The sequence below is a fragment of the Petromyzon marinus genome, chromosome 34, assembly GCF_048934315.1.
Source record: "Petromyzon marinus isolate PM22_M1 ecotype Great Lakes invasive population chromosome 34, UKy_Petmar_22M1.pri1.0, whole genome shotgun sequence".
Lineage (NCBI taxonomy): Eukaryota > Metazoa > Chordata > Hyperoartia > Petromyzontiformes > Petromyzontidae > Petromyzon > Petromyzon marinus.
In genome coordinates this window covers 2,481,950-2,495,373 of record NC_133700.1, presented here as the reverse complement: position 1 = coordinate 2,495,373, position 13,424 = coordinate 2,481,950, and the positions used below count along the sequence as shown (strand labels likewise).

Here is a 13,424-nt window from a genome sequence, read left to right as displayed (position 1 = left end):
ATGTGGGTCAGCCATCCTCAATCGGGTCTCAGGCAGTATCCTTTTAGTTGGACACAAACTATTTGAAACTGAACATTTAAAAAATATATATTTTACCAGGTAATTCTGACCGAACTATATCGCTCTTTTTCAGAAGCGACCTGGCCACAATTGATAGCCCAATGAAGTGGCTTATAACGTGGACATTTATAGCAGCCAACCACTCTAAACGGGAAAAAAAACTGGAGGGCCCGCAAAAAATCCATATGACCACGGGGAGAGAAAACACGCAAACTCCAAACATACAGCAGGCATCAGGGTCGGGATCGAACTCACGACCTCCTGTATACCAGGCGAGTTAGTCAACATCTCCTAGCCACCGTGGCAGAAAAGGCTCTGCGAAGAGACCTGGTAACGACGCGGCAATACATCGGGGGGGAAATAACCGGCAAAGCCAAAAGCGGACGCACGTCTTTAGCGATCGTGAAGAACTCCCACTTCTCCGCCTTGTTGGTCTGGATGACCTGGTAGCTCTGGAACGTTCCGTTGCTCCACTTGAAGATGATGGAGCCCGCATTGGCGTCGTCGCTCGCCACGGCGGCAAACATGCCGACGTGCTTGATCTCAAACACCTCAATGTCCCGCGTCCCCGAGTTGGCCACCAGGTTCTGGTGGTCGTCAATGTAATTGAGTCTCTCCCCAGCTGGCCCGAATAAAACATGCCAAACGGTTACGGCAGTCAGTTCGCCCCGAAACCAACGTAGCGTCGACGCACATGCAGTGTGTAGCTCACATTCACGATTACATTACTGTATCAATGCTTTATTCATGTCTTAATACGTTCTTAATTCATGCTGTTTTCTGAGTTTTACATTTTTTGTTCTAGATCAGGGGGTCGGCAACCCGCATGCACGCGGCTCTTTAGGGCACGACTTTCGTGACCACGATTTATTAAAGAATCACCACTATCGCGCATTCACGTGCATGTTGAATGTTCTATAAATATATATTTTTTTTGGGGGGGGGGGTTGTTGTTAACCGAATTCCCCCCCCCCCCCCCACAAAAAAAATGGCTCCGCTTGTTATTTTGGTTTCCGACCCCTCGCTCTAGATTGACATCTTGTTGTAAATTGTAAAAAAGAAAAAACCGCGTCGCTTTGGCTCTCCCTCTCCCCCCGCCCCTCCCCACCATGATGGAGCCATTGGTAAATTTATGCCACAAGTCGGACAGAAATGGAGCTCTCATGCAGAGAGATTCACATTCAACCAGCGAGCCACAGGCACCACATCGGCTCAAACTTATTATCCCAGATATCTCATATTTACCCGAGATCGCTGCCCCTCAAACAAAAATTTACAACAATAATAACGCCGGAAAGTTTTCATAACGAACAACGCTCGCACAACCGGGCGTCAAGAGCGACGGCTCTTGGAGCCGCGCGGGTACGTGCGGCCGGTTTAGCAAGACGTGCGACGAACCGCACACGGCCAAGCCCTTAAAGCTGCCGCGGGTTCGTTTCGCGTCTGCAAGGGGTTACGCGTTGGCCCGCGGGCGTCGCGCGGTGGGGGGGGGGCGCGACGTGGCCGTGTCTAGGAGCTCGCTCGCGCGCGCGCGCTGCTTCTCGTGAGCGGTCACCTCGGAACAACGACGCCCAGTGGGTGCCGTTGCACAGATGCAGGGATTTCTTCCGCGCGTCGAACCAGACCCTGCCGGCGAACCCGCCGTCGCAGCGGGGCGTCCCTCCCAGGGTGATGCGGAGGTCCGTCTCTGGCGGTCGCAGGGCGTCGACGAGCACAAGGGAGAGGACGTGAAGCAACGCGTGGCGGCGCAGCGACCGCGGCCCGAGGGCGAGCATGACGAGGTTTCGACGGCAAGTGGAGAGAAGGGGGGGGAGGGGGGGGAGGGGGCGGCGGGGGGGCCGTGGCTGCCCGTTGCCAAACGCGGAAAACATCTGCCGAGGAGGAAATGTAGTGGATATTGGCGATGACACGCATTCCTCGCGCGTTGTCCTCCGCACGAGGCGTGCGAGCGGTTCGCCCCGTTGACGTGTCCTCCGGGGTCTTCCCCCCCCCCCTACACTTTGAGAAGCAACGTCACGCGTTCGCGGGTTTTTCTTTCGGCTGCTATCAGTGTCCACACGATGAGCCGCTTCGTTGGGCTATCATTTGTGGCCAGGTCACTTCTGAATAAGAGCTGTATAGTAGCTCAGTGGGCCTTACCTAGTAAGATTTAAAAAAAAAATCGTTAAATAGCGGTAAGTGAACCCATCGCTCCCAGCACGCCGGCCCGCCTGCCCGCCAGCATCAGCAGCAGCACTTTGCTGCACAGCGAGCGGGGACTCGGTTCGCTCCACACAGGGAAGCGGCTGTCACCCACGCTGCTTGCCCCGCCCCGTGAAGAGGGCTCTGCGTTGCGTTGCTCTGTCCGTGCCACCAAGCACACAGCACTCTGACCCTGCGGGACTAATGGAGTATACGGCTCAGGTCTTGGAGAGACGTTGTGGTACATTGCGCGACGCACTTAGACGGCGTCGTGGAAATGCATTGTCAAGTCAAGCAGCTTTTGTAGATCGTTTGCGCGTTTCACAGCATTGATGCTGCACCCAGCATTCCTCTGGCCGTCCACAGCATTAATGCTCTGCACGTTAATTTCACATGTCCGCACCTCCGATTAGCCGCACTTCTCGATTTGGCACCTCCCATTAGCACGGTTGGCTACGTACGGTGCGAAAGAAGTTCAACATATATACGCATGCGTTTCAGCTACTTTTCAAGCAGTTGCTGGATGAGAGCCCCCTACAGCTGGGTGAGTCAATGGGTTTTTTTGTTGTATTATTTATCACACTGATCCCGTGGTGAGAAAGGAGACCCCAGAACCAGTTCGGATATCATTCTCCATCAGATCACTGGTTCTAGAATGCACCACTGCTCCGCCCCCCCCCCCCCAGCGATAATGTAATATTTGAATAACAGCACGTTAGTGGACAAAAAAACAACAACCCGATTGCATGTAAGCTATGCGCTGTCATAAAGATGCAGCCCTCCTAGTTGCGCTTCACTGAGGAAGGAGATGTCATCTCACCAAAAGACACACGACTGTCCAATAGATCCCATCTGAGCAGTGGAGGTACTGCACAGGAATATATCTCATCTTTCCAGAAGACACACTGCCTTGTGCCAATACAGAGATTACGTGCGGTTGGGACAAAGAGTGGAAAACACCATCCTCTTCCAACCTGTCTGGGCAGTCTGTCAGAGCAAGCCACACGCCTGTTCGACGGCGAGTGCGTTGTGTGTGTCTGCGTCTACGTCTGGTGTGGGGAGCGGTGGTGCAGCGGTTGGCGCGCTGAGCTACGAACCCGACGAACCGACTTCGATTCCCGCTCACGGCCAACGCCGGTGACGATTATTTGAACCGGTCCCGGGCTTCTCCTCGGTCGACTCAGCCTCAAATGAGTACCTGGTGTGCGGTGTGTAAACGTCGCCACTAGAGAGACAAAGGCTGCCGGGTGTGACGTTGGCCACCCACCCGTTCGTGTGCCGTGCCAGCCTTCATACATGCCTACGAACAGCACTTGCCCCAACAGTCTGTTGAGGCTATACGGGAGTCTTTGTGTGTTTGTTCTTTGTCTACATCTGGTTGTGTGTCTGTCGGGAGCGGTGGCGTAGTGGTTATCGCACTGCCCTATCCCCATGCTTAACCGGGTTTGATTCTCGCTCACCACCAATAACAGTGGCAAATATTTGAACCCGTCCCGGGCCTCCCCTAGGTCGACTCAGCCATAAAACGACAACCTGGTAAGGTGCGTTAAACATCAGCAATGGGGAGACAAAGGTGGCTGGACGTGGTGCCAACCACGACACCCACGTGTGTCATTGGAGCCACAAAATAGGTGCTCACCAACAGCACTTGTCCCAACATCCTCCAAAGGAATCTTTGTCTCTGGTGTGTGTGGGTGTGAGACCATCGGCGCGCTGTAGGGCAGGGCTCACCTGTTTATAGTTATGAGATTCCCATCTGCCGCTGCCATCAGCGCTCGCTCTTTGAATCTCTGTCCCTTCAAAAAAAAAACTGGAAATATTCCCTGGCTTTTGGCATAAAGGGCTTTCCGCCGGGGTTACCTGATTGCGGCTGGAAATAAAGGCTTCTGCTGATAACGTTGTTTTCCGGTGTTAACCGGGCATCTCCGGCCCTAACCCCAACCCTTCCCAACGAAAACCCCACAACGCCTGACGGCTCCTTTCACAACTCTCAGCACCGGCGCACCGGTGCCTTAGAGAGAGGGCAGGGAGAGGGACGCCACGGTGAGCGAGGAGAAGTTAACTACCTCGCCTGATATGCAAACATCCGTGTGTTCGATCCCAACCCTGACGCCTGCTGTATATTTGGAGCTTGCGTGTGTTTCTCTCTCTCTCTCTCCGTGGTCCCGTGGGTTTTTCTCTGGGTCCGCTGGGTTTTCCCTCCACGTGTAGAATCAACATCACGCGTTTAGAATAGTTTGCTGCTATAAATCTCCACATGATCGGCGACTTCGCTGAGCTATCATTTGTGGCCGGGTCGCTTCTAAACAAAAGAGCTACGTAGCTGAGTGAGCCTTAGTTTAGTTTAGAGGGCAGGGTGAGCATGGAGTGAGGGCCGGGTGAGGGCAGGGTGAGTGCGTGGTGGGGTGACGGCGGGGCGATCTCACCGAAGGGAGTGCGGCTGCGAGGGGGCCCAGGTGGGATGAGGGCGAGAGCCGGGGGGATGCGCAGTGCCGCCGTCTGCGGGTCGGGGCTCGGGCACAGCATGTGCGTGGCGTCGGCGCCGGGCAGCAGCACGAGCTGCCTCAGCAGCCCCTGGCGAGCGAATACAAATGTAGCGGCATTGTTACGCGCAACATGTGTAATACTTACCTGCGTAGCAGTATTGTGTGAGTCACGACTACAATAACCGTTGACCAGGGGTGAGGGGGCCACAGCCCACTTAGGGAGGGGGCTGGGGGGGGGCAACGGTTGGACCCAGACCCTCTCGAGAGACAGGAGGCTTGGGAGAGGAAGGATTTAAAAGGCAGCAGCAGCTCTCCCAGCGTGAGTCAGTCCGCACTCACATCAAGACTCAAGACATCGACATAGTGCCCCCCTGGGACTTCCGACCTCCGGCCCTTGTCAGTGCCAGGTCCGAACGGCCCAGTGGCGGTGTGAGGAGGGCACACTGAGTGTGAGGACGTATCATCCTCTAGGCTATCGGGTCGTCACCTCTCTGTGTTAGGGACGTTCTCTGACGTTAGAGTAAATAAACAGTGTTGCCTACGAAGAAGTCTCTGCCTCCTTTGTCAACACTACACAAACAAGGGGATGAGGGCGCTCGGTGAGTGACCGCTGCCTTCGGGCGCCCCCCACGGAGGGGGCTCCCATCACGAAGCAGCGGAACGCCGATGTTCGCTGACGTTGCCAGCTGCTAAAACTGCAAACTATTTTAATTTTGTTTGACCAGGTGAGGCCCCCACCGTGGCTCGTTTTCAGGAGCGACCTGTGCGCACGAATAATAGCCCAGTGAAGTGGCTCACCACGTGGACATTTTTGATCAACCAAATACTCGAAAGGTATGTTGATTACTCTTTGGTTCTTACGGTAATGTCACGTAGAAAGAAAATAAATTAAATAGAATGCGACGTTTCGATTGCAACGCGAGCAATCGTCATCAGGTAGAAAAGAAACCTAATGAACTTAGGATACAATGCAATACAACACAGAGAGTCGGCTAACACAGCAGTCAGCACCTTGCCTGCTTGATTCTAAACGTGGAGGGAAAAAGCAGATGACCCGAAGAAAAATCCACGCGACCACATGGAGAACGCACAAACTCCAAATACACAGGTGTCAAGGTCGGGATCGAACCCACGACCTCCTGTATACCAAGCGAGGAAGTTACCATCTCGTCACCACCGCCCAGTGGGGCGTGGAGGGAGGGGCACGGGTAATACTTTTTCAGGTGATATTTTTTTGGCCAAGTAAATATATCCGAAACATCTTACGATTGCAATTATTGTTTTTTTGTTATTTTGTTTTTTGAGTAAGGGAAGGTGAGGGAGACTGTTTTCTTATCAGTGGGCGAAAGGTAAGCTCGCAGAGAGAACCCTTTGCTCCAGAGATGTTCCACTTTGAGACGAATCTCTGCTCCTGGGTCACGGGAGACCTATCGCACTTTCCCCTGGTCTTTCTCTAATTTGTATATAGTTTGAGCTTCTTTCGCACCATACGTAGCCAACCGTGCTAATCGGAGGTGCGGGGTAAGGGCAACAAATTGAACACAAACAGCATTTCTAAAATAAATGAGCTTTCGATCTAGATTTAAAAGTGCATAGTGGCTTCCTAATATCGGAGGGAAGAGCGTTCCAGACAGTGGCAATCAGTGGGCGAAAGCGTCGCGCACGATCCGGTGGCCACCGTTTTTGCACGACGGCGAACGATGTAGGAGAACTGCGCGTAATCTTTCATGCACCACAGACCTTCAGAGCGGAGCACACGCATATCCAACATGAAGCAACAAGCGCCACTGAATTGTAATGGAGCAGGAGGGGAGGGGAGGCGCTCAAGATGTGCGGGGGAGATGGAGAAAAGGACGAGATAAATGATGGAGGTGACAGAATGGATGAGCTGATGTCAGAATAAAAATATATACGGTAATTGAACGACATCTATGATGCACGTTAATTCGTCCGTGGCGTGTTGTTATCGTTTGCACTTTGTCGGCCTTCGAGTGGAACTGTCTCATCAACACGTGGCACTCACGGGAGCGAGGCGAGCATCTGACAATGTTTGCCAAACTGGTTGGGCCGTGGGCCATGTCAACGGAGGGATTCCCGTGGAGTGACTGCGCCTAACGAAGCATTTCGACAGCGCTTACTGGCTTCCACATCGCCAAGTCAAATGTGCAGGCGTTGCATCAAGATGATGCCCGTCACCGGCGCCGCTTTTGAGTACATCTTAAAATAATTCAATTGTCCGAGGTTTCGACACGCAGCCGCGGAGACAAAAAAATAAAACGCCCTGGGGGCGCTCGCTAAGACGGATAATTTCGCGGCCAATAAGCGTCGCTCACGCCCGCAGCGATGCTTTTAAAGGCCGGCGAGACGTGAGGGGGTTCACGCAGCTTCCCTCGGGAGTCGCTCACGAGTCTGTGTCAGAGCGGGGCCGCGCGGGCACGCATCGCGAGCATGGAACCACGGTGGCCACGGAGCCGGGGGGCACGCGGCATCGCGGCGCGAGACACTGAACTCGAGAGGACGCCCAGAGAAGAGCCAACTCGGGCTCAGCGCATCTTCTATCCGTGTTGCTTTCCGAGCGCCCTGCGTCTGCGCCTTTTTAAGAGCATCTTGGTTAACAACGCATTTCTGTAGAAATGTTTTTTTTTTGCGTTCAGTTTGTGGTCCTTCCCACGCACCACCGATCAGCGCGGGTTGCTTACGTACGGTGCTAAAGAAGTTCTACATACATACACACCAGTTCACTTGAGAAAATATGCGCGGTGCGTCCAGGAATTCTCATAGGGACGTTCGCAAAGCGTAACGTGACCGTGCAGCAGAACGGTAAACTCACAAATAAAGAAATAAAACCACGCCTGCGCAGCGGAGGGCTCTTGCAAGTTATTATTGTTTTTAATCCGGAATGGAACTTACGTCGTTTTTCAAGCCGGATGTTAATGGGTGCCAAGCTCGCACAGGTGTGAGGCCATGCGGTTGCAGCGTTCCTTACCGTGAACGTGCCCTTAGACCTGCGGCGATTGCCGACGTAAAATGTCGCTCGGTGCACGCTCATCTGGGACGGGAAGGTGGTTTCCATCTCCCTGTAGCAGACACACACACAGAGAGAGAGACAGAGAGTGATGAGGCACAAACGTGGTTGCTGTGGTGCATTGGTAAAGGCGGTGCTGCCAGCGGCTCCCTGCCTCCCTCTCTCGCCAGGCTAGCTCGGGCCACGCAGGCATGATCCTCCACGTGGGCTCTTGCTGATGTGCGCATGGGTGGGAACGTGACGATGGCGATGGGGGAGGCACGTGTAGCTAAGCATCCACTACTGACGTGTGAATGGGTGGGATGATCGTGATGACGATGTGAACGACGATGGCAGGCACCTATAGATGAGTGTGCTATCGTCGTCTGCATGGGTGGAATGATGATGACAATGGTGCCAATGTTGATGAAGATGATGACAACGATGACGACGATGGGATGCGTGCACTGTCCACTGCTGACACGAGTGTGGATGATGTAACCATGACAATGACGACGACGATGATGATCTTATTCTTCGGTTCTTTCGGTAAAGTCACGTAGAATGGAAATAAAATAATAAAAATAAAACATAATAAAAAATAAAATTCTCACGACGTTTCCATCGCAACACAAGCGGTCGTCATCAGGCGGAGAGAGTTTATGTTTTTTTATTTTTTTTGTTTTCTATCCACGTGACTTTACCGAAAGCACCAAAGAACATGAATTCCTGCAGTCACGAAACTTTGAAGTCGATGATGATCTTTGTTGACGAGAATGAAAATGACGGGGGGGCAAGTGGAGCGGAGGGAGTGGGGGGTGGGCGCGCATCGCACGCTACTGACGCGAGCACGGGGACCCCGCAGTCCACGGCCAGGGTGGCGCCGTTGCCGGCGACGCTCATCACGAGCGTGTGCCACGCTGCGTCGAGGACGCGCACGCCGCCGAACGAGACGAGGTGGCGCCCGGTGCTGCCGGCGTCCCCCGGCGAGAACTCGAACAGCAGCTTGGCGGGCGACACGTGCAGCGCCAGGCGCACAGCCCCCGTCCCCTCGTGCATGACGGCCAGCAGCGTCTGCTGCGCCTGCGACGTCTGGGACCCACCGGTGCGCACGCGCGAGACGCCATGAGGGCCAGGCCCAAGCATACAAACAAACAAAAAACGAACGAGGGTTAAGTTTCAATCGAGTGGCGTAGCTTCGCAGTGCGCAGCCGAGGGTGCTAGAGGGGGTGCTCTGGTACCGGGCTGAGGAGTGGGGTGACATTGGACAAGCGGCTTTAATTTATTTTGCACCGGGGGGGGGGGGGGGGGGTGGACGTGGGAGGCTTGCCAACCTCGCCGACACCACTGCCTCAAGCCGTGCGTAAAGTGGCTCCTCGTTCAGAACCGGTTCGAGTCTTGCTGCTGTTGCTGCTATTGCGTCTCCCGGCTCGATTGAGCAATGGGCTGTTGCTCGCCTCTATGCGAGTGGGACTTAGTAGTGGGAATGGCAAGTTTCTGTTGCTGGAGCCACTGGTGGCTTCGCACGAAGTAAAACTCGTTTCTATCAACTACAACTATTTTTGACTTAAAGCTTTCGTGACTACAGGAATTCATATTCTTTGGGTCTTTCGGTAAAGTCACGTAGAGAGGTTAATAGAAAATAGCTAAAAACTACGACGTTTCGATCGCAACGTGACTTTACCGAAAGACCCCAAAAATATAAAACTATTTATATTTCACCAGGAAATACACACTCAGCTATGTAGCTCTTTTTCAGAGGCGACCTGGCCACAAATGATAGCTCAACGAAGTGGCTCATCGTGTGGAAATGCAAAGCGGCCAAAATATTCCAAACGCAGGTTTGTAAATGTGGAGCGAAAAACCGGAGGACCCGGAAAAAAATCAACGCGATCACGGGGAGAGAGAGACGCAAACTCCAAATATACAGCAGCAGGCATCAGGGTCGGGATCGAACCCACGTCCTCCTGCATACCAGGCAGGGTAGTTGACATCTCCTAGCCACCGTGGCGCCTGGTGACACGATGGGCTGAGTGAACCAGCTGACCGCAATCTGAACTCGCAGTTTTGTAACTGTGGGTTAAGAATTCTGTCTACACGCGCACTATCCTCGGTTGCGTTTCATCTTTTTTTTTCTTCCATGATTAGTGTTTGTCTACAATAACAGAAGTCTTCATGTGGAGGAGACGCAGACGCCCTGTGATTGCACGTGACAGCACTAAAATACAGCGGCTGCAATCTCCCCATCACCCGTGTGTCTGCTCGCTAACAGCACAGACAGTACGTTAAGGCTATACGGGGCATCTTTGTCTTTTGCTCCGTTTGAGCGGAAGTGGTTAGTGTGCTGCGCTACGACTTGAGTTCGATCCCCGCTCACGGCCAACACCAGTGACGATTATCTGAACCGGTCCTGGGCCTCCCTTAAGTCGACTCAGCCTCAAATGAGTACCTGGTGCGGTGTGTAAAAAAAATCTCCACTGTGGAGACAAAGGCTGTCGGTCGTGGAACCGGCCTTCACAGGTGCTACTCGCTAACAGCACTTGCCCTCACCAGTCTGTCACAGGCTACGCGGGGTATCTTTGTCTTTGTTTGCGCGAGTAATCGCCAGGACTCGACGTGGAACGAGTCAGTGGGGCAGCGCAAACACGAAGGGCGCCTGTGTGCGGATCCGCGCCAGCGAGTCTCCCAACTCAGCCAAAGCCCCCTGCAGCGCCGAGGTTATTAAATATAGGAGAGTGCACTTTAAACACACACACACACATAATGGAGTACGTGAGGGCTATTTGAGAGAGCTATCTTTCTTTGCATTTATCTTCTGGACCAGCAATAAACGGACAATATAATCCCCGGCATATATTTTTAGGAAAACAAGACTGAAGTAGGCGGATTTGCAGATATGGGTGTGCGTCTTCCTCCGTCTCGCCGGTTAAATGAGACCAACTCTTAGCGACTATCGTATGGCCGTGCTTGATGGAACACGGGGGTGGAGTTGTTTTTACAATTCCACTTACGAGGCAATGAAAGTAAATACGTACAGTGGAAATGTGATACAATGCCATGCAGGACTTGAGCGTATTCTCGTAGTGCCTGTAAGTATCTCACTAATGAATGGGCAATCGAGGTTGCGGAGATGTTTATTGGTGTTCAAAAAAAACATTTACACGTCCCCATTTATCATCCACTCCTAATGCGTGTCCTTAAGAAGCCATGACATTCGCACGGGATTGCTGGAGCGAGCGGAGAGATTTACTCTCCAACACCACCGTTGTGCTGAAGCCGTGACTAATTTGGCACGTTCTGTTTACGTGGCAAACCTTACTAATTGGCTTTGTCGGGTGGTGGCGGGTTTAACGACACATTTGTTAGAGTGAGAGAAAGAGAAGATGCCCACGTAAACTAAATTGGGATCGCTGGGACTCGTGTTGGTCCCCGTTGTTGCCGATCGTGCTCGGGGTGCTACTGAGTGCGGAAGCTCACAGACAACGATAGGCGACACATGGCGGAGTAGGGGGCCATTCATTTAGCAGGTACGCAGAAATCTGTCAAAACTTGACCCCTCCCCACCCCCCCCCCCCTGTACGCACGCGAACTTTTAACACCCCCCCCCCCCAAATCCTATAGAACGGCCGATATTTAATCCACGCAGAAATCATCAAGAGTTAATAGTATTAACGTGTTTAAGCAAACAGATAGCCCACCGCCGGCTGCATTAAAGAATTAAATTGCGTATCTTGTCCACTCATTTTGCTGAGCTGCGTGATAGCTGCAGTCAGGGGTACGGTGGCACACAAAGTGTGACTTCTCCCACAGTCCCACTTGTACCGGTAGTACTTGTTGTAATGACAGCTGAAGAAACTGAACTGCGGCTCATTTGAAAGGCCAATGTAGGCAAATTATTATCGAGGCTTCAGCCCCCCCCCACTCCCCCCGTTTCCTATGCGTACGTACATTGTCAGTAGACACCCCATACGCAAGCGTACGCATTTGGGTTAACCCCCCCCCCCTCCATTCGTACGTACTAAACGGATGGCCCCTAAGGGGGCCACAGTGACGAGATGTTAACTACCTCGCCCGGTATACAGGAGGTTCGTGGGTTCGACCCCGACACCCTGATGATGCCTGGCTGCTGTATATTTGGAGTTTGCGTCTCTCATCGCCATCACGGTGGCTAAGAAATGTTAACTACCTCGCTTGGTATACAGGAGGTCCGTGGGTTTGATCCCGAACCATGCTACTGTATATTTGGAATTCCCGTGTCTCTCTCCCTGTGGTCACGTAGATTTTTCTCTGGGTTTTCCGCCAAATATTATAAACATGCGTCGAGAATATTTGGTTGCTATACATTTCCAGGCGATAAGGTCACTTCTTTTAGCTATCATTTGTGGCCAGATTACTTCTGAAAAAGGATCTATTTAGGCACCAGTGGGCCTTACCTGGTGAAATTTGAAAAAAGTAAGTTGATAGTAAAGGCCGAGCTGGGTGAGTGAGTTTGTTCCATACCTGGCCGGAAGTAATTTTGTGAAAGATTACGTTCTTGTTGTATTACGCAGAGCGGGCGCTTATCCTGTGGATGGTGATTTTGGGGTTAACGTTCAAGGCTAGCGGTGAGCAGTGCTGCAAGAAGTATTGCTGTGCTGTGCTTTCATGCTCCCCGCGTGGTGAAGTATGGCTAGAGAACCTCCATGACTTCCATTGTCTATCATTTTCTCAATTTTGAACTCCTATCGTGTTTTTTTGTGTGTGTTGTGTTTGTTGTTGATGTTACTTTGCTGACCCTGCCCATGCTGGACATCTGTGAAAAAGAGCTTCATAGCTCATCCGATTCCTCGTACAGTCTGAAATAAAGGTTCTGATTCTATATGCCGTGGCGGCCTTCATAGGTGCTACTCCGTAACAATAGTCTGTAACGGATATACGGCGAGATCTTTGTATTTGTCTATACACAGTGTATACGCTCTAGATTTAAAACTCATTTCTTTTTAACTGCTTTTTGCGTTGAGTCTGCGGTTCTACCCGCGAAGCTCCAATTAGAACGGTTGGCTACATACAGTTTCAAATTTTCTTGCTGTGGTTTTCACACCTGATGATGATTGCTTGTGTTGCAGTCGAAACGTCGTGATAATTTTATTGTTTTATATTTTTTTATTTCATTGTTTCCCTTCTACGTGACTTTACCGAAAGAACCAAGAATGTGACTCCCTGCAGTCACGAAAGCTTTAAATCAAAATTTAGTGCGAAAGTAGTTCAACATACATACATGCAGTAGTAGTGTGTGGTAGTGAGTGTAATATCGTAGTGAGCGTGTCGTAGGTTCAAATTTCATTTCTTCAACAACCCGCTTTTTTTTGCGACTGGTGTAATGCCCTTCCCCCCGCACCTCCCATTAGCACCGGCCGGCCACGTGCGGTGCAAAAGAAGTTGAACGTTCAACGCACGTAACCCGCCCGGTGTGGTTGAAAGCCCCCGTCCTGCAGTGGGACTGACACAGCTGAGAGGGGGGGGGGGGGCTGTGTGAAGTGAGTGAGGGGGGGGGGGCACATCACACGCGACCCATCGGAGGCGGTGCTCGAGTTGGATGATGCAGAGTTGCGGCTATCACTGTCGAGAAAGCGGCGCGTTGCTGCTGCTTCTATGGCTGCTGCTGCTTCTGCTGCTTCTACGGCTGCTGCTGCTGCTTCTGCTGCTGCTGCTCC

At 52.3% G+C, this 13,424-nt stretch overlaps 1 protein-coding gene across 1 annotated transcript in view; it reads right to left on the bottom strand.

The window, feature by feature from the left end:
* TSPEAR (thrombospondin type laminin G domain and EAR repeats) overlaps window positions 1-13,424 on the bottom strand; it is a 52,878-nt gene that overhangs the window by 16,770 nt on the left and 22,684 nt on the right. The window contains exons 3-7 of the mRNA XM_032965375.2: window positions 8,576-8,823; window positions 7,714-7,804; window positions 4,668-4,815; window positions 1,616-1,747; window positions 450-682 (exon numbers count right to left, since the gene is read on the bottom strand). Coding sequence (XP_032821266.2) covers window positions 450-682; window positions 1,616-1,747; window positions 4,668-4,815; window positions 7,714-7,804; window positions 8,576-8,823 — 852 coding nt within the window. The remainder of the gene's footprint in view (window positions 1-449; window positions 683-1,615; window positions 1,748-4,667; window positions 4,816-7,713; window positions 7,805-8,575; window positions 8,824-13,424) is intronic.